This window comes from Tubulanus polymorphus, chromosome 3 (assembly GCF_964204645.1).
Source record: "Tubulanus polymorphus chromosome 3, tnTubPoly1.2, whole genome shotgun sequence".
In the NCBI taxonomy this organism is placed as follows: Eukaryota; Metazoa; Nemertea; class Palaeonemertea; order Tubulaniformes; family Tubulanidae; genus Tubulanus; species Tubulanus polymorphus.
Genome location: NC_134027.1, coordinates 8764671 through 8792126, shown reverse-complemented (window position 1 = coordinate 8792126; position 27456 = coordinate 8764671). Strand labels below are relative to the sequence as shown.

Here is a 27456-nt window from a genome sequence, read left to right as displayed (position 1 = left end):
ATATGTCAAAATCATAGCTAGTAAACGATGATGATGGATCCTGTTGATGCTATTTTGTCATCGCGTGTTATTAAGAATTGGTGCCAACCGATTTCCCATTCAAGTAGAGAAACGACACACTTAACATTTACGTGATTATGGGGCCAACTTCATACAAATTCGTAATTTAACTGGATGTGATAAAGTTTGGACTAGGGATTGAATGACAGAGGGTTAATATCCGTATATAACGCAATACGCTTTTTTGTTTTCGTCGCTGATCAACCCTAAATCAACCCATGCTTGTGTGTTTACATATGCTTTCAGCAATTGATCCATGCATCTCATCGCCTTGTCATCCGAATGCAACATGCGTATATGTCAATCCTGGTTCCAGTGCTTGTAGCTGTAAGGATGGTTATAGAGGTGATGGCGTTTTCTGTCAAGAAATTGATCCTTGTCAACGGTACAATGGAGGTTGTGATATCACTACGTCTAAATGTGTCTACGACGGTCCGGGAAAGGTATCTATCTACTAATTCTGAGTTAAGATTTGATTCAAAGTTAAAATATCGAAATATAACTAGTTTTAACACAGAGTCAACTCTAACTCAGAATTGTGGAACTGGATCCTGTATGTATATGGACCCAGAACCGTAATAATATAGCTATGCAGATCTATTCGGCTAGATGAATAGATCTACGGACTCAAAAACCGTGCTTCTAAGAGAGAATTTCACCAGATGGCAGTCAACTCTTCACCAAATTCCATTGTCTACAGACACATTAGAATAGACCAAACCGATTTAGAAAAATGCTTTCCAAATTACGAATGAAGTCAGGCGTGCTTTCCAAATTACGAATGAAGTCAGGCCTGCTGTTCAAATTATTTCCATTTCTCATTCAGAGTCATTGTGAATGTTACAAAGGCTATAACATCTTTAACAACACCACTTGTTCATTGATTGACCTGTGCGCATCGAATTCAACTATTTGTCACCCGAACGCATCGTGTACCACTGTTTCTCCGGGCCAGGTTCAGTAAGTAACAAATGCATTGTGTATGTAACTTATGATTATTTGATTAAAGATACTTCTCTATAGATTATGTTTGTTCATTCAGGTGTACTTGCAACAAAGGTTTCATTGGTAATGGCAAACGGTGTTATGGAAACATTCTGTTGGTGAGCGCGGCCGATAATTTTCATTTGAAAAAAGATCCATTCGTTCACTTTCAAATGACAAAATTGTCGATTCAATTTTACATCAATTTAGGAAATTATGAATACGATCTAAATTCGGTTAATTTCTTATTGTTAGCGACTGAAAGATGTGAACAGCGAAGATGGAGAATTGAGAGGAAAGCTGACTAAGTTTATATCGTATATCGAGGCAGCATTGCCGGACGCTTTGCAATACCACGGTCCATTCACTCTTTTTGTAACAATTGATTCCGGTATCAATTTCGTAAGTATGTTAGTCGATCACCGAAAAATGCATGAACCTATTATACTTCAATGAATTAGTTATGAATTTCCATCAAAACGATTAAAGTTTAAAAGGAAAATCACATGAATATATTGCTATATAAATAGCGTGCTGGAAATTCGGAAAGAGATAGGAAAGGTATTCTCGTGGTAAGAACAGCAAAAATAAACAACAATATTCTTATAAAGATGTATTAGCTCATATAATGGCATACATTCCATATGTTTCCTCTGGGAAGGCTTTCATAGAAATGGTGGCTTCAGAAATGTGGTTGGCTTATCAAGAATGTGGCTACTAGCATTTATTCTGAATTGTCAGCTAACCTTCGTGAAACCAGGCCCAGTATAGTATACGTAATACTCGTCTCAATAAATATTCCATTTTGCAGATGTAAATACGCGAAAAGTCTAGACGATAAGCTTGGAAATTTCTCGAAATATTTCAACTGGATAGCAATCATGTATCAACTCATGTGTACCCTCAAAAATTGAGAAAAATACATTTCAATCAGGGCGAGGAATTTGCATCTGTGAAATTGTTCGTCTGCCCTCCACGTTTGTTCCGTTGTATGTTTCCGTATTCTATGTGCATGACGTATTGTAAATAGTTTGTGTTTTATGTTAATCGTATATAGGATTCCGCTGCTGAAAGTACGACTGCGGCCAATAGCAGCTCTTCGGCGCTAGGGGTAAGATCCTGACAAGATTTAATCGTCCTGGTCTAATTCCATAGTCCGACGGAAATGAAATGTCCTGGTCTTATTATTGTAAGTCTTGACTATGGAAACAGACCATATACGACCTTTAATTCTGCAATGTGGATCCTGCGTCCCCGATGCCTTTTTGTTTTGTATGATGTGTTTTGTTGATCCTCTGTTATCTATTATTCCTAACTGTAAGAGACCTTTATGACCGTCAACACCATGCTTAAATGCTACTCCATACCAGCTTAACGAAAATGACCAAGGTTTTGTTTTATACCATATTTCATACAGCCCGAGATTGGCGAAGGTCCTTTACACACAGACAGGATACGTCAAATATTGAAACAACATCTAGTAATTGGACAGTACACGCTGGATGAGTTGGCAAATATGACCATGTTCTATACACTTCAGGGTACATCCGCTGAGCTGAAATTGAAAAGAAACAGGGTACGTCAACGAAGCTTGATTTTATACACTTGTTAGTTGGATCGTAATTTTTCAACAGATCAAGTTCATCTTGCAGGGGATTGAATACCACAGGCTGCGACTACAAGGTGGTCGCGACAGAGCCAGAATTGTTAAGAATGATATCTTAGCTGCAAACGGATTTATTCACGTCATCGACCGGATAATGGGCAGACTTCCAGATATTCTAGGTGATCCCGAGGTAGTTTCATTGTTGATAGTTCAACTTTCTGATTACTTAAAGGTTTAGGACTTGCCAAGCCCTAATCATCTGGTTCCACAGTTCTGAGTTAAATTTAACCCTAGAGTTAAAACTTTGAAAATGAACTGATGTTAGCTCAGAGTTAACTCTAACTCACAACTGTGGAACCGAGCCCTGGGCCCAGTTCCACAGTTGTGAGTTAGACTTAACTCTGAGTTAAAGTTAGTTCATTTTCAATGAGTTAACTCTAAGGTCAAATCTTAACCCAGAACTGTGGAACTGGACCCTGTACGCAAATCCATAATTTTCTCTTTCAGAAATCTATTTTTGACCAGATCAGAACGGATGGTCATTACAATATATTGGAAACGCTCATACAGGTCAGAAATATCGTTTCTTTTATATCGTCATCCATCAGCAAATTGAGACTACTGTTCAGATTGTTTCGCACCTTCTATCTATTACAGAAATCTGCTATGAACAATATTCTAAAACAGCCCGGCCCGTTTGTCGTATTTGCACCAGGTAACGACGCGTGGAAAAGACTGCCAGAATCAACCGTAGATTATCTACTATCTGAAGATGTGAGTTCAGTAAATACGTACTCTCAAGTCATTTTAGTTGTAATGAACTCTGAATGCTTCTTCTTATTTCGAGATAGGCTCGCTTCAAGCTGATTCAGATTTTGAATTACCACATCGTCAAAGGAAGTGGACTGATGTCACAAGATCTTGTCAACACGGTTCGATTCACGACGATAGGTCATACCTCTATTCAAGTATCTATAACAGATAAGGTACGATGTTCCAACCCTTTTCACCCAATTTACCTAACATCGATGGTTTTGACTAATAATTCGCCAAAGAATGCAGCCGGAATTGAACATTTCAAATCGATTTCGATATTCAAGGGTCAAATACAATTGAATGGCAAGGTAAACGTTACTCAGACGGATGTTCCAGCACGGAATGGTTATTACCATCACATTGACGGCATTCTTATTCCACCTGGTATGGATTTGTTACCGCATAGATGTGATATTTCTACTACGAAACAAGTTCGGGTAATCAGACGACATTTTCTCGATCTTTAAACGCCTCAACTCAATATAGTGCCAATAGTAACGGGTGTAATATTTCGAATTTCGTCCATGACTTAAAAAATGATACAGACATCGGGTCTAGGCAATTAGAGACATCTGTGCAACATCTTCTGTAAAATGTTAGTAGCTGGCGAATCCCCGTATCAGTCAGACACATATGAGTCAGTTTCACAAAACTTCTTAGATTTAGAATTTCGGGCCTATATGTTATTAGATGTATTTTTATACTTGATCAGGGAAGTTGCGGTCCGTGTCATCGTGAACCCAGTTGTCCGGCTGTGGATGATGTTCCTCTAGTAAGTTCTCAGAAATCGTTAGTTTCGTAAATACGCATACGCATACTCATTTTGACATAACATTTCACCAAATCCGTGGATACTATTGAAGAATGTCATTTGAAATAATCTACCTTGATGATAAGGGTTTGTTAGCAGCATACTAACAAGCAAATGTTTACGTTTTGAAGGAACACACTGTATCGGGCTGTCGATACTGGCTAAACCTAGGAGTTCGTTACTCTGCATATATTGGATGTGCAAGGATGTGCAATCGAACCTACGTAGTAAGTTGTTTAAGTATAGTGCTCTGGAGCGGATCCAGAGGCCAATTTTGAAGAGTCACGTCCCAAAAAGCAGTGTTAGGGGCACTAACTACCGTACAGAAACGCACCAATTATCTTTGTTGAAAAAGTAGAAAAGAATACTCAAAAACATTCGGTGGACTTCATTCACCAGTTCCCCTGGATCTGCCGCTGGTGCGCTATGATCAATTCGAAGAGGTAGAAAATCCCGTTATTTCAATTCAATCAACTTTACTTGATACCTGATATTCAGCGTATTGTTTTGGATATGGAAATAGTCGAAGGCTGAGACACATATCGTGGATGGAAATTATTTCCTTTATTGCGTTCGAAACGAAAACGTTTTTGTACAGTACTTAGCTGATCAGAAAAAACCTATTATTCGAACTATCAATCCAATTTCCGGTGGCTGAGGCTTGTTCGGCATCGGTAATTTATTGCCTGTTTTGATCTTTGAGATAACTTTAGATAGTCGTGGATGCTTAATCTGCTTGAACTAGGTGGTTCATCACTTCTGAAAAAAATCCAGTTGATGATTTGCGCGACGTGTCATTGTTTGATGTCTTATTCTTTAACTGGTGTTCCATGGCTAATGACGTTGTCAAACTCATGTAGCGACTCGATGCTTCCGTGTACATATCATTCCATCTGTTAAGATTAGATGTTTCTAGATCACAGTGTCGGCGAAAACGTCGCTTTGCCGAACCGAGAACCATTAAAGAAACACACAATATTGTGTCCCAAGTTATGTTACGTACGTCTCGCTTTTCGTGATTGCCACCCAATCAATCTGCTTCTACTTTCCTATAGGTGGTAAATGTACGGAGTTATTGATGATAACATTATTGATATTAATACATCTTCGAAAATGAAAATACTTCTTTGTATTTTTTGGTGTCATGTATTAACATATTATTATTTTTTCTGATTTTGAAAACGTTATACTTTTACAGCACAAACGATGTTGTCAAAATTTCTATTCACATGAATGTAAACCGTGCCCTGGAGGGTTTCTGAATCCGTGTAATGGTAAAGGCAAGGTAATAACCTCTTATTGTCGAATCCCTGATTCAATATCACCTAAGAAAACTTTTAACGATCATTGGGTTTGGGGATGGTAAAATCATCAATCATCTTACCCATCAGAAACCCACATGGGACGTCTGACAGTTTGCTTGAGCCTACGTCAGCGCATCGTGATAAGTCCAACATCCGTATCCTGCTATAAGTTTGTTATCAGGGTTTATGGTTTTATACATATTATTTTTTCAGTGCAATGATGGTTATCATAAAAACGGTACTTGCCAATGTGACGACGGTTTCACTGGCACAGCTTGCCAAAAGTGCACTGATCCGAAAAAATATGGGCGGAACTGCGCCAAAAGTAAGTTACCAGCGTCGTAGAAATTTTTCTTCGATATCAGGACAGAGGCCATCGTTTTATCATGACGTAAAAATCACTAAGCAATAATTTTAGAAATTTTATAGAATGCATTTATCTACATAATATCTCGTCGGAACTAATTCCTTTGACATAACCCCGTAAACAATCTCATAATAGCTCATGACCACGGAATTTGGTCTAATAACGTATTGGACCGAGGTGTTCATTTCAATGTGAACACATTAAAAACAGGATTTATTTTTATTTATTCCACGAGTGAATAGCGTTTCGCCCCGAGTCAAATTACGGAAATTGCATCACCTTCGAATCAAATCACAATCGAACGTCGTAGTTCTCAGCGGTTAATTAATGTTGAATGAATGAACAGCGAGCAAGTTTCACTATAAGCAGACATAATATTTCCATTTCAGTTGGTTTTTTTTCTTCGTCGTTTTTCCGTTTCGATCGCCAGCGCATCTATATACGAGGAAATGAATCTTGATAGAGAGATTAATTTCCGATATGTTTTTTCATTTCTGTGCTTTTCGACGATTCTTGTATAAGCGCGCCTGCTTTAAGTCTTAAAGGCGATGCGACTTTTGACCTTTGGAAATTACGTATAGCAAATGAAAATGAGCATTGATTTTCCGCTATGAATTATTGCTTGTCGTACCGTGTATTACGTCTATCTGGCAATGTCGCGCGGTTCAGTGATTATATTGTCACCATCTGTACTGATGATAGTTTCACAGGAAGGCAGGTGTGCACGGTGACTTAATTAGGTTTGTGGGCATTAGCTTACTTCTCCGGATCATCCAGTCTCGTCTGGAAAAAACCTGTGTCTGGTATAGATTGATTTATTTTTCTCGGTTTCGTGGCGTATCGACCGAAAGTACCGGACCCAATCCCCCAGCGTTACGGTTAAGGTGAGGAACTATGCGATTCTGTTGGCGGAGAATTTTCGATCGCTTGGAAAGTGGCCTACGATTTAAAGTTGATAAGAAAAATTCTGCTTAGATCTGTTCGAGATTCTCTCTCCGACGCGCGCACCTTCAGGCGAGTCGTTTGATTTTCATCTTCGGACTCTGTCGTACGTGATAACATCGGCGTGGTGTTCTTTTTATTGTATCCCTTCTAGATTTTAAGATGTTGCTGTTTGACCATGCCATTCCAACAGTAGTGACTCACCAAACTACTGGTAAAACTGGTTAAGTGTGCGCGGTTGGATGCACAACGTCTCTCGGTAAGGTGGAATGAACATCAGTTGCGAATGACACATTTCTATAGAATCATCATGACCAAGGACATACGTTTAGCGATTAGATAAAGGCGGTGCGTTTTGAGCACAAACAATAAACGTTTATTACAATTTATAGTTTCATTTTATCAACGATCAACAAATTAATCTTTAGTCGATGGAAATTAGAGCAAACCATTCATTAAGACTAGCCTCGATGAATTCCCGTTCCCCTATTAAAACATAACACAACAATATCTTGATACAACGGCACATAAAATCACGGATAATCTTATATTTTTAGGACCTTTACTGGCCTTCTCCCACCTTAAACAGAACCTATTAAGTATATGGATAGCATATGAGTCTTTTTTTAATTGGAACCGCTGTAGTACTGCTACTTGTGAGATATCTTTTAGAATGGTTTCGTGCATGTGTTTCAGACAAGCTGGTCTTTGACTGCAGTATTATCATTAAACCCTTAAGAGGCTATGTATGGTTGTTCTTGACAAATGGAAAACCTATCAGCGGTATACTTATGGGTTGATGAAGAACCTATTCACCAACAGAGCTAAAGCACGGTTTAGTGCCCTCATGGTGATTGTTTATCAGTACGACAGCAAAGCGATGACAACAATGTCGTCTTCAAGAATGCATTTGAATGATGAAAAGGACTTCGTTGAATTCAGACAAAGGGAGCGATTGTTGAATCGACTAAGGTCGGCAAAAGTTTGTTAAGATCGATCGGATAATCTGGTCTTAATAATCTTAAGTGGCTTAAGTGAATCTTAAGCAAATCTTAATACGGACCACTGACTCGACTAGAAAGACCAATCAGCGAGTAGGTTATTTGTTCTTTTCACCTCTTGAGAAGTATCCATTGAGTTTGATATATGAACACATACAAAAATAGAGCGATGATTTGGCAGAATACGAATTGCTTTCCAGTCGTTATTCGGCCGAATATTTTACGACCTTGCGTTATACGCGTCATTAACAAATCATAACGAATCCATTATTTTGTAAAGTGTTTAGTGTCCCAAAGCTTCCCGTGATACGCAATCGAAGATAAAAATGATCAAGATGAAATGGAACAATGGATATCAACCACCACTTTGATGGCATTTTCCGTGTGTGCATTTCTTCGTAATGATGACTAATGACAATTTCTCGATACACGATTCCTTTGAATCTTTACATGTCTGTTTCGTGGGCAAACTTTTTCTCGACGAGTTCACCAATAAGCAACAAATTCTCACAGAATTATGTTAGCATTGCACCAACTGTCACCCCACGGCCCTAATTTCTGGAGGCAGAGTTTTTACAGCAGTGCGCCCACTCTATGCACTCACAGAACTGATTTTAATAAGCCTTTTTCACAAAATGCAGACGCCAATTTCTACCGAACGATATTGGTTCCAGCAGTTTTCGCTATTCAATAATTAAGCTGATTTCCATTTACATTTTGCACGTTGCTAAAAGAAAACAAAATCAGCACGAGAAAGGGTGTTTAAATAGTGGCGATTATTCGCAATTCTGCAAAGATGTTTCTTTCTCTGCTCATTATGTAGGGAGTATTTATGTCCACTCCTCGCTCCACACTCGTCACTCCTGATATTTTTTACAAAGATGTCTCCCTGCTCGCAAAGAAGGAGTATTTTTGTCCGCCAGTCGTACCGTTTGACTCCTGTTTTCGCGTGCCCATGTGGTATTTCGTCATGCACCGTTCGATGCAGAACACTTTCTTGAACGTTGTCCAAAAGCGCTCGCTAAACCAGCAGTACAACGCGAAATTCACCGCCGTCTTTATCGCGATCAACGCGATCGCGATGTACCGAAAAATCTGAAATCCCGGAATCTTCATGATACGCCGATTAAGCACGGGGATCGCCAGTGTGGCGTTGTACGCAACGTACGGAGCCTGTAAAATGAAGAACACGACTATAATGCTGATGAGCATCATCGTTATTTTCCTTTCTTCGCGACTGACATAGTTCGCCATTTCGTGCATCGGGACGAGATTCTGACGCATGAATCGAGTCGAAATGCGCAGCTCATAAATGAGCAAGATGTTCAACACGGTCAGGCTTAGAAACGGCAAGATGGCCGTTAGAATTCCGTCGACGAGCCACGTGTAAACGGAATGATACGTGTCGTTATCAAAAAGTTCCGTGTACGCCAACTGCCATTGGGTTTCGTTTGGAATCTGCAAACTCGATTCTTCGACGACGTAGGCTTCGAAGAAGTTCGGCGATCGGCAAACGAACGCGATGACGAATATGGCAACGATGACAATGCGGGCGCGTTTCACCGTGCAGATTATCGTCGCGTGTAACGGTTTGCAGATTGCCGTGTACCGTTCGATGGCTAGCACGACCGTCAGCCAGACGGATGCCAACAAATTCGCGTTCATCACGATCTTCGCGTAGTGGAAATAGATGACGAACATGTGCACGTGATGATCTTTGTCGATGAAATCGAGCAAGCGCGTCGACAAAATGATCAAAAACAACAAGTCGGCGACGGCCAACGCTGTGAGATAGCAGTTCGTCGATGTCCACATGGTTTTTCTGCTCAGCACAACGACGGTCATGATAATTCCGATGATGCCGATAATAAGTACAACCGGAAGCACGGTTCTGTACACGATGTCGTAACCTCTGCCAATGTTGTGCGTTGGTTGTGTAATATGTCCGGTGGTAATGTTTTTATACAAGTAATAATCATCATAAGCGCCGTCGTAGCTTGCTTTGTAGTCATAAAGAACTGTGTCGTTTGCCACAGTAGCCGATGCCATGTTTGTTTTTCTATGATCAGGCTGCTTATGCAGCCGAACTATTTTTTTTGATCGAACAATTTATTCGCGCATCGCAGCGCAATGTCGCCGCACATGTCTAGCGAGAGCGTTGACGTTCCATTTTGCCTTGCGGCACAGCATGCATAACGGCACAAACATATAAACTTTCCCGAATTCGTTTTCGGCGACTCCTAATTCGGATGTCACAGAACCGCAGATTCTAAGCGATATGATGTTAATTTAAAGCGATGTCCTTCGTGCATCTCATCATTGGTGGGTTTATTTGGCTTCTGTTGTTGCCGAGGCTAAAAAAAACAAAACAAAAATAAGCTATAATAATCAATCGGCAATACGGACTATACAATTTTGGTTTATATTGAACATCAAACACCAAAAAACCCTAGAAAATGTGTCGCGGGTTTCATTTACCAAATGGTTGATACTTTCAATAATGAAGAAAATACACAAAATAAAAACTGGGACCACGCATAAAAGTTATACTGTAAATTGCTAATTGGTACTGTGGCATTGATACATTGTACTGTCATTTCTATAAGTCATTTGCAAACATGATTTTTTATTGATGGTTTTAATCACACCCGCACCAAAGATTAGTTTTATGTTTTGAAGCACTTATCTTCATTACTTTGGGATGTCCTCAATGTTTAGAAAAATGTTGCTCTGTCCCTGCCCCCTTTCCTTGAGATTGACCTATCACTAGATTAAAATAATGGGCTGAGGTCACAAAACTAGTCTATTCCAATTTAACTGGTTTAATGGGACAAACTGACATATTGTATATAACCATGTGTCCATGGTTAGTAGATGTCATTTTCTTCTGTTGTATGAAACTGAATTATGTTAGTCAATCCATCTATCAGATGGGCGGGGTAGTCGTGTGTTGCAGTTCCCCCATTTACTTTGATGGCTGTCGTCGAAAAATATGAAGCCGACATCAAATAGTTGATAAAAGTCCTGCTTTGAATTTCTTTAAAGTGAGTGCTACAAGTGTATGCTTACGGCTTTGTGTAAGTGTAGAACTCAAAATGAAATATTACCACCTAACCAAACAAGTTAATTGAAAATAGCGGTTTTGCGGGGCGCAGGATTTTCATCACTCATCCGACAAATACAAAGTTTTCATAGTAAATTGATGAGATGTTTTTAATGGGTCCATTTGCGATTCACATATCTCGTATGCACGCGAGCGAACGTATCGTCGTGTTTCGTGTATTTCGAACTTCCGGCAATTACCGAGTAAAAGTAATAATAGCAGCGTGCTGAAAACAATGCCGCGAACGTGTCGGGCATTAATTTTCCTCTGGCGGGTCTACTAAATTTAGAGACAATCTTCACTTGAATTTTAAGATGTAATCTCGTAGGAAATTGAATCATTAGGTGCCGGTTTTAAATGGTTGTTGTCGTGGATAACTTGAAGTGGCTTCCATTTATCGAGTACGCGGGTGTTAAAGTAAATATCGATTTATACCAACCAGCGAAGTACCTGTCGCGGCATGAGGCAATGTTCAGATATATGCTACTGACAAACATACCAAAACTTATAATTTTTTTATTTAAATTGATTTCATTTATATAATGTTCATATATGAATATAAGAGTAATTGTAAGTATATATATATATATATATATATATATATATATATATATATATATATATATATATATATATATATATATATATATATATATATATATATATATATATATATATATATATATATATATATATATATATATATATATATATATATATATATATATATATATATATATATATATATATATATATGTCTTGTTTCAGATCGAAGGTTGAAAGGTTGAGTGAGTAAAAATAAAAATAAATTCGAGCTTGCGAGAATTTATTTTTATTTTTTATGATTTTTTATGTCAGGATTTGTTTTGATTTGTGACGTGTGGGACCTGTGTTCTCTTGCAGCTGAATGTCAGTCTAAAAATGTCGGTTCATCCGCTTGAGAATTTTGCCACAAGGCATATTCCCGTCCGGTCGCCCACACATAAACGAATTACATACACTCAAATTCCATCGGGTATATCAGTTTCATTTTCTTTCAATCGGATTCGATTTCTGTTTTTTTTAAATATGCTGTGCTATTCAGTATTCAGTACTGTTGATTTCGCTATATTCCAATCATGATTTCCGACCGTAATGAACAAGACTAATTTCGAAGATATTTCGGACGTGAAATGCGTCCACGATTCTGCGTATCCGTGACCTCTTTGAAAAAATGATGATCCGTCGATCTTACGCCAGAAACGTTTTGAATTATACATTGTAGCCCGCTGCGCGATTCTGTTGATTCATTTACGACACAGCAGTTTTTTGTTTTGATGTTTGTCGCACAAATAGAATATCTAAATTCCTGCGTACGTGCCACTTCGAATCCTTGAAGACTTATATGTATCGATAATTCTAATGAAATTCCGAGTTTGGTCGTACGATTTATTTTTCATCCATCGGAATATGAAATATGACCCGGGCAGTTTATTCTAATGGTCAACCCCTTGCTAATTTGATTATTATATGTCGATATATTTGATGATTCATGTTTGATATATCTTTGCTGTGGTGATAAACACATTCCTGCTATGGCGATGTCCATCTGCATGTGTACTTATTAGATGTCCTTGTGATTGATGAGACTCATCACTCAGCTGTCGGTCTGTCTGTCGCCGTTGTATACTGTCATCGGACCTGATGAGTCTGTGAACCTTTTTATAACCCACCAGACGACACGTTTCGACTTCTCCGTTAGTTGACGCATAGTCGAATAGGTCGTCGAGTATTTAACATCAGATTACCGCAAGGGTTTAGAACTCTTCACGGTAAACAGTGTAAATTTTGCAACTTAAACAATTGTAGTCGCTGTTCAAGAATCAGAATATTGCGTGTGCTTTCTTCGTATAAAGCCAGACATCAGGTTCCAAAACTTATTAATAAATTCAAACCTCAAAGCAGCTGGAAAAATAATCGGCTCTTGTCCATGAAAATGCTTGCAGGTGTTACAAGCTGAATAATCATTTTAGTCTGCATCGAGGCTTACAAGGTACACGTTATTCATATAATATTGCCTAGGTTAGGAAGGGCCGGATGCAGAGGTAAAGCTACGGTTGCGCAGGTGCTGACACAAGTGTAAGTCAGGACTGTTTACAATTTCTACTAATTCAGTTAGTAAAAGTCAAATCTTGTTCCAACATATACGAGCAGGAATTGACACGAGAAGAGTTTCGGAGAAGAGTTTTCGACTGATGAAGACACAAAGAATATAAAGAAAGAGGTATTTTTATATGGAAGTTTTTTAAATTAACCACTTTACACAACAACTCTTCAACTGCTTATTCCATACCGATAGGCTGAGTCTTGGAAATCTATAATTACTTGATTTTTATCTGATTTTGCTTGAGAATCTGCCATGTGTGTATCACTAATTGGTAAGTGATAACAAACAAGCATAGGGCTTAGGATATTGAATAGTGAAATTTAATCGATTGTATTATTGAATTTTTACTCGCCTCTTTTGAATCAACTATTACACAGGAAACTTTTATGCTTTTGGGTGAAATTGAATTACCAAATGACGTTTTCCGCAGCCAAACTACAAATCAAACTTTGAAATAGTAAAAAAACTTCAACTTCTCGACAATGGTAGATGTGTTTACAATCTGTTAGGAAGATGTTTGTGCGTTGATTAGCGCGCCGATGTTTGGCCATTGAAATTTGATTGCTTCAATTCCGTCGTGGAAGATCGATGCAAATTCGAGTCGAATTCATCTCGATTCGGAGTCAATTTGCGGCGAACATGCGCGAAAGTGGAAAAGATAACGCGCCTCCAGAGGTTATTGTAATTGACAGAGCTGTGGTATGATTTGATTGAGTTATTACGGGGCTTTGTGTAATCGGACTCCAACCTCGGCGTAAGAAGTCTTAAAACTAGTAGCGGCAAGTTCTAGCTCGGGTAAAAAATGAGCTGAGGCCAGTCCCCGACACATGCCATTTTGATCCAATTACAGGGTCTAATCTTCGCACTTGTCCGATTGCCCGGGACAAGTATCATTATTTCATTAGGGCAAGTAGGTTATCACTATCATTATCACTTGTCCATCGGGCAACTGCAATTTTACTTTCCGCTCGATACAATTGGTGATTGTGCCACCAATCGGACTGCTTGTGTAGGACACGTTGTTTTCTGAGGGGGTAAGTGAAATTTCAGATATGCTTACCCCCGGGCAAGTGGCTTTTATTCCCTGGATTATATAGGTTACTGGTCTTGACTCGGACAGGGGTGGTGCGCAAAATTCGGCATTAAGCCAAATCGCATGTTTCGAAAGAATATTTCATATAAATTCTCATCATCGAAAAAGAATGATTATTTCTTTATGACAGGAAAAGTCCCCGAACATGACGGCATATAAAGAGCATTGTTGTATGGCAGTGAGGTATGACACCTGACAGCAGCAAAGGCATCGCGCCAATTTTTCCATTTACTCATATACATGACATGTAAAGTGATCGTTGGTACAGGAAAAGTAAAACAACAATTTCAATCCCCGTTACGCAGAGGTCGAGAGTTAAGTGCATCCGATACAACGTATTGCCAAAGACTAATTCAAAGGGGTTGTGGTAATTGAAATGATGACGACGTGCTTAGAAGGCGTAAATCCTCGTGACGTCAACTTTTTAATGCGTGTGGTAACAGTTTTGATCATCCTCCATCTTTGATGGATGGGTAATTGGCTGATAATTGAACGATCCGCGAAGAAGACAATCCAAATACGTGTCTCAATTATTACAGTTTTTTCTTTGACATTCGATGGATATGGACGTTGGGTATGTGGATGCTCGGATCCAAGCTACCACGCATAACGCATCGGCGCGAAAAGAAATCAAAATCACAAAACAGAAGTGCTTTTCTGGCTTGTTTTGTGACTGTGTGCAAATTCAAGAAGCACTTTGTCCGTAAGTCTCTAATATCATCAGTAATATCAGCCACCAGGGTCGTACCTAGCATTTGAATCGGATGGGGGGGGGGGGTAGGGGGAAGAGAAACCCGAAAAGGGCAGTTATAGGATGTAACAATAATATTTGCAGAGGGCACTTTTCCAAATACCAAATACCCCCGCGAAATACGACCCTAACCAACATTGGTAGATATTGCCCAATGAAAATTATGCGATAATGTCAAATATTCCCATTCTCTTTTTTCCATTCTTTCGTATGATTGTAGTTAGTTATTAGTTAAGCTCTCTAAACGTTATCATCTCGCAGTCAATTTGGTATCTTGTTGAAAGCTGACGATGTAAATGTGTAAAATAAGAATTCCAATTATTTGCATTACACCCACTCCCAAGGATTCAGTCACGTCAGCTCATGTATTCGATCATTATTTCTGTATGTGGAATGTGTCTGTCTTCTTCGTCTATTCTTGTTGAGAATATTTCCATCCCCACGAAGCACAAATCGAGTCATTAGTTCTACTCGACTCATTGTACGTAACGATATCACTCGCAGAATTAAGATATATTGTACTGTATGCTACTTAATCTTTTCATCATTCCTCACTTATGTATAGTATATTCGTAGACAGTTGTCATAGATCGTGTCATCAAATACACTTTAGATATGACGATCGATGAATCGCGAGCGGTTCCTGCAAGTCGTGAGACAAACCACTTTGACGGGGTAAGCCGTTGCTAAAAAGAGGACACGTGATTGAAAAGTGATGATTAGTTGAGTTGTTTTTATAACGTTTAGATGAAATACATCATTTGTGTGGCATCATTTTCTTTCTCTTTTCAATTAGAGCGTGGATGAAATTAGATTAATTCTTGTCACGAGTCAAATCAAATCTACTGTCACGAATAAGATGTGTTGTGTTAGCGTGTAGGATAGGCGTTTGCCAATTCTTAATTGATATTGTTTATTGAGTGAATTTTTAGATAACTTGTATGACATAGAAAACTTATAAATCGACACTGAAGATCAAAGAAGCAATCTGATCGGATCTTAGTCAACCGGATATGCGCTTAGTGCTATGGAAATGTACTAAAACCTTAGCATGGATCCAGTTCCAAAGTTAGTGTGAGTTAGAGTTAACTCTTCAATCAAAATTAGTTCGTTTTCAATGAGTAATGACCTATCTTACTTAGATATTAACTTATAACTGTAGATCTGGATTCGTATTACAATTCCAGTGAAAGTAAAAGCGAGCTAATCATTTTTCGTAACGGACTCGGAATGTAGAACTTTCCAACAGTTCCTTCATACATTATATGTCCGTTCATCTGATCAATGATTTTCATCCACTTGCTTCGATTACTCCGATTCATACGATTTATATCCGAGACAAAAACCTAATAGCAGCGCGGGGACATTTGATATCAGGACGGATATAGACAGCGTCGACAGATAATAAATCGAATGAAAAGCTGAAAAAATTCATAATCTTGACATTTCGAACATATTGCCAATAAATCTTCAAATATCGCAAGCAATATCAACGCCGCGAATGAATTATTGAATGAATAATTTGCCGATAGTTCAACAATATACAACTATATGCGCAAACTGTATAGTTCGATGTTTGCATTTTCAATTGATTAAGTGCAGGATTCATATCATACATGTACAAGATTCAATAATCGTGTCCAGGGTCGTAGTGAAGGCCTGGTATGACAAGATTTCATGTACTGTATAGTTTGAATCCCCGACATGTGGTAGGATTTGAGGTTGGAAATCGTATACAACCCATCCTCGCTTGCCACCAGTCTATATCTAGCCAATCGGGTGTGTGTAGCAAATTTGCCATTGAAAAACGCATCTGATTGGCTTAATACGTATGGTGTCCGCCCAAATATTGGGCAAGTAAAGGATTTGGGTTGGTGTGAGCTTCGGCGGAAGGCAATCAGACACTGACAAGCGAGGGTGATTCAAATCATCCCCATCCCATTCTTTCAATTTCCGACCATTTTCATTTAGCTTTTATCATTTACTCATACCGTAGCGGATATTTTTACGAAGAAATCCTTGAAAATCGCAGCATGGGCCTGACAAAGCAAAACTTTCATACTTTCCACGAGATCCATGCTTTAAGTACCACACTGAGAAATGGGCTCCCCGGGGTATTTTCCATCTTGACGTCGACAGTTTGCGAAATACACAAAAGATCACCACACACTGTATGTTCTATAAATATGTATAATTATGGCTGGTCGCCGTGTGTGCTTACTAGTGATTTGGCCAATCAGACGTTTTTCTACAGAACCCATTTTGCTGTCAAACGATCTCGTGCTTGTTCAACAACCAACAAAACGTGCATAAAAACAAGTCTAAAACTATATGTGGCCAACAAAAAGTTTGAGTATCATCGACAGGGCCACCTTCGGTTATCGGAGTTAGTCGACTATAGTCGAACTAAATAAAACCGAATGTCCGTTAGTCGGAACTATAGTCCGGAAATGGTCGACCACGCAATTGAGCACGGTCGCTACAGTTCGGACCTAGGTTCAAGATGGCCGACACTGTGAAATACGTTACGACCGAACTATAGTGTGTTCGACCACTAGTCGACTAGCTACGAAAACCGAAGTTGGCCCAGGTTGGTCGTTGAATCAACCTGGGCCAACTTCGGTTATCTGAGTTAGTCGACTATAGTCGAACTAAGTGGAACTGAATGTCAGTTAGTCTACATTCTGGAAATACGTAGTTCGGAAGTTACGTGCATTCGGTTATTAGTTCCGACCACTTGTCGACGAGATTCGAAAACTGGAATTTGGCCCTGACGTTCATATCGTTAGGACTGACAGAAGAAAATTTTGGTTATCGACTATTTTGTGAACTAAGTGAAACCGAATGCCAGTTACTTGGAAGAATAGTCCGTAAATAGTCAACCACGGGACTGAGAAATTCAATTCAAAGTTTATTGCTCAAGAAAAGAAATTTGCACGGAGCAGATAAATACACAATATCAAAAATGGACTTAAATAATTTGACAATAAATGAACATCTTTATTATGTTACAATAACATATTAGAAGATTCACAGTCTTCTTCACGGTCGCTGCAGTTCGGACCTATTTCCAAGATGGCCGACACGTCGTTTATTAGCCCCTAGTCGACAACTACGAAGTCCTTGCCCTGGCAGTCCACCGATCATATGCTCGTTTTTCAAATCAGACCTTAGTCGTCCTGAGTTTGACGGGACAAGTTGATATTATCGTTTTACCACTTCGAGACGCAAATATCTCTTAATGCTTTCAATTGAACTATTCTAAGGCCAGTTCACACATCAGTCCCAGTCGAATTAAGCTTTGTGAGGTAATATATTCATAGAGCGTAAAGTAAAGTTGCGCCTCTGCAAAGATAAATGATGCGCTGGGAAAAAGCCGTTCGTAAATATTTGTCATTTCGGAGGAGAATTCATCGCCTATGCTGATTAAACACAATTCCTCAATAAAGTATCGCTTTCTACGACTACGTAAACTTGCACGCGCGCTTTCAACATCGCCGAGGCAACCGAAGAATAACCGAGTCGATCGCGCCGACCGTTGATTTCTCACAACGCGCGAGAACAGACAAATTCAATAATCATTCGCGGATAGTTGCGTGTTAGCGGCCGTCGTCACGTGTCGGATGAACGAATCTTGAGATACAGCAATAATCATGGGGGAAAAAGCCGTGTTGACGGGCTATATTCCGAGTACTGTCTACGAATGCAAGCTCTCCTTCAGGTCATATTTTACCACAGTTATGTTTGCGTTGTGGCCACAAGGTCTTCACCGTATAAAAAGTTCACAAGAGCTGTTCTGCCTGTGTTGGCTGCAAAAAAATTGGAATGGCATAGGCGTGCCGTTGCGATATCGGATTTTTCTCAACGACTGAGCCGAAAAGGCCACCCCTTTGGCACACTAAGTCTATAGATGGGAACCCGCGTCCGTTTTTTTCTGACTTGATATCATTGTTATAATTTCCAAAGTGTTTTGAATCAATAGAAATCCGACTACCGGCTACCCTGGAGATATTTCCATTTGGAATTTGAAAAATTTGGCTTTCTTTGAGATATGTATCATCTCGGAATGAATTAAGCAAGGGTTTTAATTTTGGGAAATATTTCACTCCTCTGAGATATTATCTTTGAGTAATATCTTTGGAAACCTTTTAATCTAATGAAAATGCCCACAGGGCAGCAAGTATGGTGGGAATTTTCTTTAATCTACAACTTTTTGGAATTCATCATGGCATAATATCTTAGGAGTAAAATTATTCATATAAAATCGACACTTTTTGGCGATCTTACCTCGGGATATCCATCATCTTAGAATAAATTCCAAAAGTTTTTTTCATATGATGTCCCCGGACACGCTTCCATCAAAAGAAGATCGACTTCTATTCGAGAAATGTCCATTTTGCATTAAACCAACAATTCGCAGAAACTATGCTAATGTATATTGACCATCAACTCATCAATGGTTCTACATAACATAGAATGCTGATAATGGCTGTAAGGGGACCTAAACTGTTTTTTTAAAGAAAACAGTTACGGTCCCCGTACAGCCTTTATCAGAATTTTCAAGAGTTTGTAACACCACACGAATCAGAGTGAGTTTTATTGTTTGGTTTTCATGTGCAGGGAATTCTTGAGCTTGTGATGTAGGTTAATAGATCGTTTGATCTACAATCATTCGGAACCATTTTTCGCAGTTAACATTCAAGGCAGACTTATATTACGAATACCATTTTACCCTAATTACTGTTATTGGAGAGTGGATGGTATTGATTGTTTTATAGTGGGCTTAGATTTCGGGGTCTGTTTGCTAAAGGATATGTGGTTGTTTAAATACGATCAGATCTGAGATCTTAATCCATAAACAGGCTATTGAGGAGATTACAAAAGTGTAGGGACTAGAAATTCCGTTTTTAAAGGTTCGTTATGAACTAATTCCAAATCTAGGCTTACGCTTTACCAAAAAAGACTTAAATCGATGAAACAACTGAATTTATTTGAAGCTTTACTATAGCTTACGATATTGGCTTATTTACTTCTTTTCTGGTAATGAAAGCACGTTATAAATGTTAATTACCCCCGCACATGGAATACATTGGGAAGGAAATTATTCAATGGCAACCCAGGGAAACAACCTTGGGCTTTCAGATTTTTCAATTAAATGGCAACCTAGGGAAACAATATGACAAGTTTCTTAGAGGCCTTCTCTTGAATGATGTTCTTTCTGTATGCAGTTTTCTTCCATTGATGTCAAGTTTCTCATGGCTACTTTTCGCAGGCGTAAATAATCTTAAGTGTAGTGCAGTTTTGGCTAGCGATATCATAAAGCTTAGCGCAGGTCAGCCTTAAGGTGATGGCCAGTTGACTAGGAATGTGAATCCATCGAAAGAACATAATAGGAGACAGTTAGATAGGAAATATTTCCTGTCAAATGGTTAAGCTTCTTATCCAACACAGATTACACTTTCGTCGTATGATGCTCCTAGAGTATCGAACATAAAAGTCATTTCAGCAACTTTTCTTGCACCGTTGATGGCGAATTTTCAGTTAAGTTTCCGATATCCAAACATTACCAAAGAAACTTCGTACTTCGAGATATTTCTTTCGATTCCTGTTTGAGAAGACATTCGCCATCGGCAAGAATTAAGAATTATACATCAACTGATATTATTTCTTAATGTCTCTGGCGCAGAGAGAGCTCTACGTGCTCGAAGCTTGAAAAATGCTTGATGCTTGTCATTGTCATTTAATCATAATTGATCATTGTGGCGAAGTACCGGGTAGGTCGGTTGGTTATAGAAAAATAATTAATACGCGTGATTAATGTATTTGCTCAAAGTCATTTTTACGCAACCGAAGCTTAATGAACGGTTCTAAAATATCGTCATACGATACGCCAAGCAATTTGATTGAACTAGACCCTGTCAACGTGGATATGCAGTTCACTGAAATAATGATCTTTCGATTCAACGAATTTCATTGATTTTTTGTCGATTCCGAGTGTGTGACTGAAATCCTCGAAATGATAAGTTATCTTTGATGCATCTCAATATTAGTTTCAAACCTCTCGTGAGTGCAGGATCTTTCATGCATTTGGTAAATGGTGTCCCAGGTTATGTAATGCTAGTCAGGGTTTTAGATGTTTTGCTTAACACTGAACTACAACACTAGCTATTCCTCAAGATAGCGTGGCAAGCTCTGATTCTTAAAATTAGTTCATTATAAATGAATTTTGAACTGCATTTTTAGGCTCCCGAATCCATACATTATCCCAAGACCCACCAAATACACATCAGATTCATTTTTCTACTCAGTGATTGTTATTGTCTTCAAGAAAAAAGTTCATTCGAATTTAACCGAAAAGTAGATGAGTCCGAGTAACTGCAAGCGAACCTGGCGTATCCTCGCCTGCCATTAGTGGAATCCTCGATTACCGCAGTAGCGTCGGAGATGCCTCATTCATATTCATACCTTAGCGATTCTGTTAGGGAAAGGTAAACTTCATGTTAAAAGTGCTTCCACTGTTCCATCTACGAATGTATTGGAAGCGTCACGCCTATTTCAGGACACATCTTGAAAGCTGCATTTTTCATACTCACACATGACGAGACAAAATACACACGCATTACGGCATCAAACGCGGCCACTGAGGATGCAAAATTCCTCACGAATAAACATTCTACCAGAAATAAATGCCGCGCTGTCAACATCAGACCGATGATCTTGGCATCGCGATAATGTTGACCTGTCATTCAAGAGGAGGCTGGAGACGTAAAAGAATGATATCGAATTGAGGAATGCGAGGCGCATGGGTTTGATCATTGACAGTATGAACGATGAGATTACTCGTAAAAAATACTACACACTCGAGATCATCATCGGACGTCCGCATTGTGTACGGTTCCCCAACTATCGCCAAACAGTTTGCCTTCAAACTTTATCTTCGGCTTACAGTCTGTGTCCAGGGGTACGAGCCTACCACAGAGTTTGACAGGGAACTTATTTCAAAACGGTCTATTTGTCTAAAGATTTATCGGCACAGTAATCAGTTATGATACATGCTAGGGCCGCGTTGATAACTTTAACTTCCACATCTTCAATCCTAGTGTTTGTGTTTTGATCTGAGCATATATATGATAAGCCAATAGACTTCTGTAATCTAACAGTTACTTTCAGTTGGTTAGTTTCTCTCCATTGGATGCTTCAAGTTAGGTTTATTGGTTTGATTTTGACTGTTGCATTCCTAATCAACCGAATCAATGTTTGCTGCGACTAGTGATGGTGCACAAATTACACGTGTTACGCCGATCTCGGTAATTTCGCGATTTAAGCTATAATTTTGCTGCGGTACTACTTGTATTGAGAAGTTACTTTATACGAGAAGTTGCGGTTTCTTTTGAAGGGATTTCTACAAGGCTTCTTAACCCGAGGTGCAGTAGTCTCCATGTTATCGAAACCCCTCTAGTAGCTTTTTACCTGGCCATTAAGAAGATGAGGACTTTCATAGAGATGATCAAATAATTCCAAAATTTCAAACTTAGGTACTCCTTACTCCAATAAATGTAAGAAATAATCCTTACTTATCTTAGTTCATTTAGCCAATAGATTGACCAGGGATTATCTCTCATTGTTGACGTAGGCGCTAAAAACTAAAAAATCAAATTGAGTACGTCCCTGGGTTCATTCGACTTTATCTCACTAGATGAGTAAGCTTCTGTCATAAGCATTGTACCCTTTCGTTCGAATCTCTTTCACGTAAATTCCTTTAAGCCTTACAGAATTTCTGTAATTCGACCCAATTCGAAATCCGAGTTCATTCTCGAATTCATATGATGTTCCGAAGTAATCCATGCTGTATTCTTTGTTATATCTTTTTTCTTTGCTCTTTATTAAGCGCATTTCTTCCGCATTTTCCGATCAAATATGCACATCTCCCCGAGATGCATCGGCTCAAAGCCGATTTATATCAAAAAAGACGATTGATTTTAGATGTTTATCACGAATCTTTGTACGGAGATATCTCTTTCATAGTCTTTCCACGGACTTTTTCTATTCTGCCGATCGGATTCTGACATGCGACAAAAAGTGTTTGCTTTCATTTATGCTTCCAGCAAAAAAGTTACGATTTTGTCGATGAAACCGCAACTAATGTGGTGCACGTCATGACAGATATGGTGAAAAATCGAAGAATACAAAATAAAATCAAAGGATTATACAATGTTTTGAAGGAGAAATTTATATGCCGCATATGACTTAGACTCATTAGCCAGTCAGTAGCATAATGTAATCAATATCTTGAGCATCGAGTCCGGAATAGCAACAATTTTTGTACGACATCGACAATCTGTTTCACTATAAAGTGCTTTGGTTCAACTTTTCATTAATACCAAATCTAGCGGTGACGTACGTTCTTGGGGTTGAGCCTACCAACTACCAATATTTATGTCAAACAAACACCGAGTCACGAGAACATTGTGGCATTGATGATGCCAACAATAACAACGACCACCATGTCCTTCTCGTCTAGTTCTCAATGCCATTCGACATGACTACGTACGGGGCAAATTTTTTGATGGCAATCTCTAAGTAAAACCGGGTAGTAATTTCCGTGTCTTATGGACCATTACTCGTGGGAGTCACCGGTATTCGCTGTCAGTCAACTTTAAGAGCTTTTTACATTGAAGGAAATCAGATTCATGATGACGGCCGAGTGCATCGTGATAAAAACCCACCGAATCATTATGGAATGAAAAATCGGTCGATATGTCTTTGATGAACCAGCTTTCAAGTTTTGGCCAGCATAAAGACATTTGGTTCACCTGACTCTACGTGTACCAACTTCAATCCAGGGTTCATCGGTGCTAACTTGGATCCACTTCAATTGTATCACGTGACTCAGTATTGCCGTTTAATTCAAAAGAAAAACACTCAAAAAGTTCATAGCTATTCAAATGCGCGCACGTTTTGAAATGTTTTCAGGAGAAAAAAAAACAAAGCACGGATCCCCATATCCGACATTCCTTCCGAAAATATAGGTACACTTTCATTTTTCTTTTCTGAGTAAAACTGGTTCATCATTTTGTTTATTGGATAAACCTGTAGCTCGATATTTTTTCTCGCACGCGATGGTGAAGTATTGCCACTTTACTGAGGAGCCTGCATCCATCCATCTACACTACAGCGGCTCAGAAAAATGTTTGTTCTTAGAGTTGAATAGTCAAGGGCAGATTCTTTGAAGGGGTGGACCTGGAATTTGGAATGGGCACTTAATTTGAAAAAGGATAATTAGGCAATACGAGGGCTTCCGACGCGAAAACTTGGTGGCCCCTCCAGCAGAAAATTTAGGTCAAAATGGGGCATTTCTGGCTCTTATCAGGGCCCATTTGGATCTATTGAAATTTAAAACTTTCCAGACTTTCTGGAGGCCACATTCGACCCTGTCCAGTCTACCCCCTTAATCCACCCTTAAATGGAATGCCATATTTACATGCAGCCTTTCCAATTCCTCTGAATCTTCGTTAGCATTAGCTGTAAACGAATGTAAATAAATCGTTTCAGTTTTTGTGATTGATCTTGAAACTTGTTCACACGCCGGTCGGGTGCCTCGTTGAAGGATTGTCTGCCCATCGTCACAAATCTCGTCGGGGGCAATTCTGACTGAAGTGATGGTCAGTTCATGATTAGATGAAATGTCAGAAGGTTGCCACGAAAGATGAATACATTCGATTTCCTGTGTTGGTCTGGTGTCAGTGTTTTTTTAAAGGAACAATCATACCGTTGTTTACCTCATTACTGAAGTGTCTGGTATATCCCGACATGAAGTAAAGACAAACTCCTGGCCAATAAACTACAGTCGGTTGCATTTGTCTAGCACTGCGCAAGATAGATTGTTTCCAATTTCATAGACAGCAGGTACTATCTTTAACCCGGCGCATGCGATTCTAATGAAATGTAATCCGGTTTAAATCAAGTTGTCAAACTTAGTCTGTTTACCAGCCTCCGGTGAAATGGTAGTTCATCATCTGTAGTGCATCTCTAATAACCGTCTAAAAACAATACCTTCTCTCGATGAGTGTACTCATGGACTCTAAAACGAAAGCCCATAATCAAACCTAGTTATCCATTGAATGGATAACTAGTTTCCATTATTTCATTAGAGTCCATGTTTTAGAATCTATTAGAATAGTATCTACATCTCTCTGAATCATTAGTAACTCGGAAAATACTTATATATATATATAATCGGAATTTTTCTATTAAGTTACTTCATGAAATAACTAGTTCTTGTCGCGGAACAAGCAAACACCTGGTAAAAAGAGCATATACTTGTGGTATAAAATAGCGGTAAAACGTTTAGGTCATGTGGACGATAACCTCAGACATTGCAATCTCTTATAATGATCTTTTTCTATGCGACGTTATACACGCAACTGAATGCCAACTACAGACTAGTTAGCAAATGATTGATGTTGTCATTGAAATATCATCAGCCACTCTTTTACTTTTATCAGCTGACCGGTATTTGATGTTATATTCATGACACAGTGTGTGACGACGATCACAGCTTTTTTCCCAACAAAATCAGTTAGTATATCTTCGCAACTTCATAGCTGTACAAGAGGTGTGATTTCTCAGCCAGTATCTTATCCTTCCAACGGAACATTAAACCGACTGCGTGTTAGTTTTTCTTACACTTATAGAACAAAGGTTCCTCGTCAAGTGTTTATAAGGTTTCCATCGCCTCGCTGACAGTATATTGCTGAGTGTTCTGCTTGTAACTTCTATACGAAGGCAATATGTCTAAGGCCGTCAATGAGCCAACACGTTGAAGGAAGCTAGGTATCTAATGCAGATATTTAATATTTATAACTAACTACCCCCTCGGGCGTATACGGCCGGTTATTGGAAAGTTCGGCCGTCTCGAAGTTGCCTGCTGGACCTTCAAATCTGCTTTTAACTAGACAGGTTCGTCGTCATAAAGAAAGCATAATTGTATCAGTTTTCATGAACGACAAAAATGAAAAACGTCGAAAGATATTTCCCATCATTGTATAATTTTAGTTTCTCTGGTGATGGGGTTTAGAAGTTACCCCAAAACTGTTAAAAAATAAACTTTTTTTACTTGTTCACTCTACAGTCACCGAAGTTCAGTTCACTATAGTCACTTCTCATCTGATTTATGGCATCATTGTGAAATGAGCCTATTTCAGGGAACATCTTGCAAACACTCCTTTCCTAAAAATCTTATAGTGGGCCTAAGCACTTGTTATTTCGGATGTTTTGCTTTTTTATGTATCAAAAATATACGAATAATTCTTGCCAGGTTGTTTCGACGCGGGCAGTAGAAGTATTTATCACTCCGTTCTAAGAACCTGTTCAGCTAGGCGAAATTTCTTCGCAATGATATCACCTCCCCTTTAATGTTTGGTGGTTTTGCTCTTGTATTGTGCTGCATATAAATATGTTGCCGAGAGAGAATGAACTCGGTCAGTAATTTGTGGTGTTCAAACAACGCAGCAACAACCTAAGCCGTATAGAAATTTCGCCATTTGGTCAGATACACCGAAGGCTAATCGTATACCTATAATTCATTTTAGCAATACGTTTTAAGCCAACCATTATTTTTGAACATCTTTGGGTCTCATTTCTCATGCCGCTACAAAAGGCGAAGACAAGAGAATGGTTCACATTCCCCAAGGCAAACACTGCTGTTGGTGTACTTACTTACCCTTGATCAAAATGTGCTCATATCTAATCTTTCTGGTTGTTCAATGATCAACATACCCAAAGACATCATTTTTTAATCCATATCGGGAAAAATGTTAAAAAACATCTCCAAACTGATATAACCTTTTTAGGCCACGCACCTGTAGCGTCTGCGACTCGGAGTTAGATGAGAGGCGTGTGTCATTTAAGTTCCAACACATTCACTTTCATTCGACGACAAGATTCTTGGGATGATGATGTCCGAATTGAATTCGTCATTACTACCGCTTAGAGGGTGACGGGAAAAAATTGATTCCTCCAAGTGTGTTAATTGAATGTCATTATTGGCGGCGTCGGTGAAGCTGTAGGAATGGAATGAGCTAATATCAGCCCTAACTATTGCGACGCAACACAAATGAAATGCGTCTCAAAAATGGTGTTTGTTTATCACCCCAATCAATCTACTATTTTCGGAATTGATTTCAGCTATTTGTATGGCTTTTATGAGATTACTTTCGCTGGCGGGTGTCAACAGACGTACAGCTAGGTTGGTTTTAGCAGTTCTATGTTTTTTTTTATTAAATAAGCGATGCGAAATGAATCGGAATGAACAATCATCGGGTCTTCATTGATTAATATTGAATAAATCAATGGATCGGCTTAATTAAAAAATAGTGGCTGAGAGACAACTGATAATAGGTAAGAATCTCTCAGCAAATATCCCTCTTACAAATTCCTCTAAGTAAAAATCCCCCTGGCAAAAATCCACGGG

The 27456-nt window shown here is 38.9% G+C and overlaps 2 protein-coding genes across 2 annotated transcripts in view; one reads left to right on the top strand and one right to left on the bottom strand.

Annotated features, from left to right (window-relative positions):
- LOC141901313 (stabilin-2-like) overlaps positions 1-27456 on the top strand; it is a 50985-nt gene that overhangs the window by 2698 nt on the left and 20831 nt on the right. The window contains exons 6-20 of the mRNA XM_074788472.1: positions 307-503; positions 887-1020; positions 1103-1163; positions 1300-1446; positions 2102-2155; positions 2462-2620; positions 2697-2840; positions 3158-3220; positions 3308-3424; positions 3502-3636; positions 3751-3903; positions 4179-4238; positions 4409-4504; positions 5476-5562; positions 5795-5906. Of these exons, the coding sequence (XP_074644573.1) occupies positions 307-503; positions 887-1020; positions 1103-1163; positions 1300-1446; positions 2102-2155; positions 2462-2620; positions 2697-2840; positions 3158-3220; positions 3308-3424; positions 3502-3636; positions 3751-3903; positions 4179-4238; positions 4409-4504; positions 5476-5562; positions 5795-5906 (1719 nt within the window). The remainder of the gene's footprint in view (positions 1-306; positions 504-886; positions 1021-1102; positions 1164-1299; positions 1447-2101; positions 2156-2461; positions 2621-2696; positions 2841-3157; positions 3221-3307; positions 3425-3501; positions 3637-3750; positions 3904-4178; positions 4239-4408; positions 4505-5475; positions 5563-5794; positions 5907-27456) is intronic.
- On the bottom strand, positions 7361-10004 carry LOC141902337 (sex peptide receptor-related protein 2-like). Its single transcript, XM_074790011.1, has one exon. The coding sequence runs from the start codon at positions 9938-9940 to the stop codon at positions 8765-8767; it is 1176 nt and encodes a 391-aa protein (XP_074646112.1). The 5' UTR covers positions 9941-10004; the 3' UTR covers positions 7361-8764.

What these genes read in the sequence shown, in the direction of transcription:
- LOC141902337 (XM_074790011.1), bottom strand. Translation starts at nt 9,940, where the DNA reads ATGGCATCGGCTACTGTGGCAAACGACACAGTTCTTTATGACTACAAA.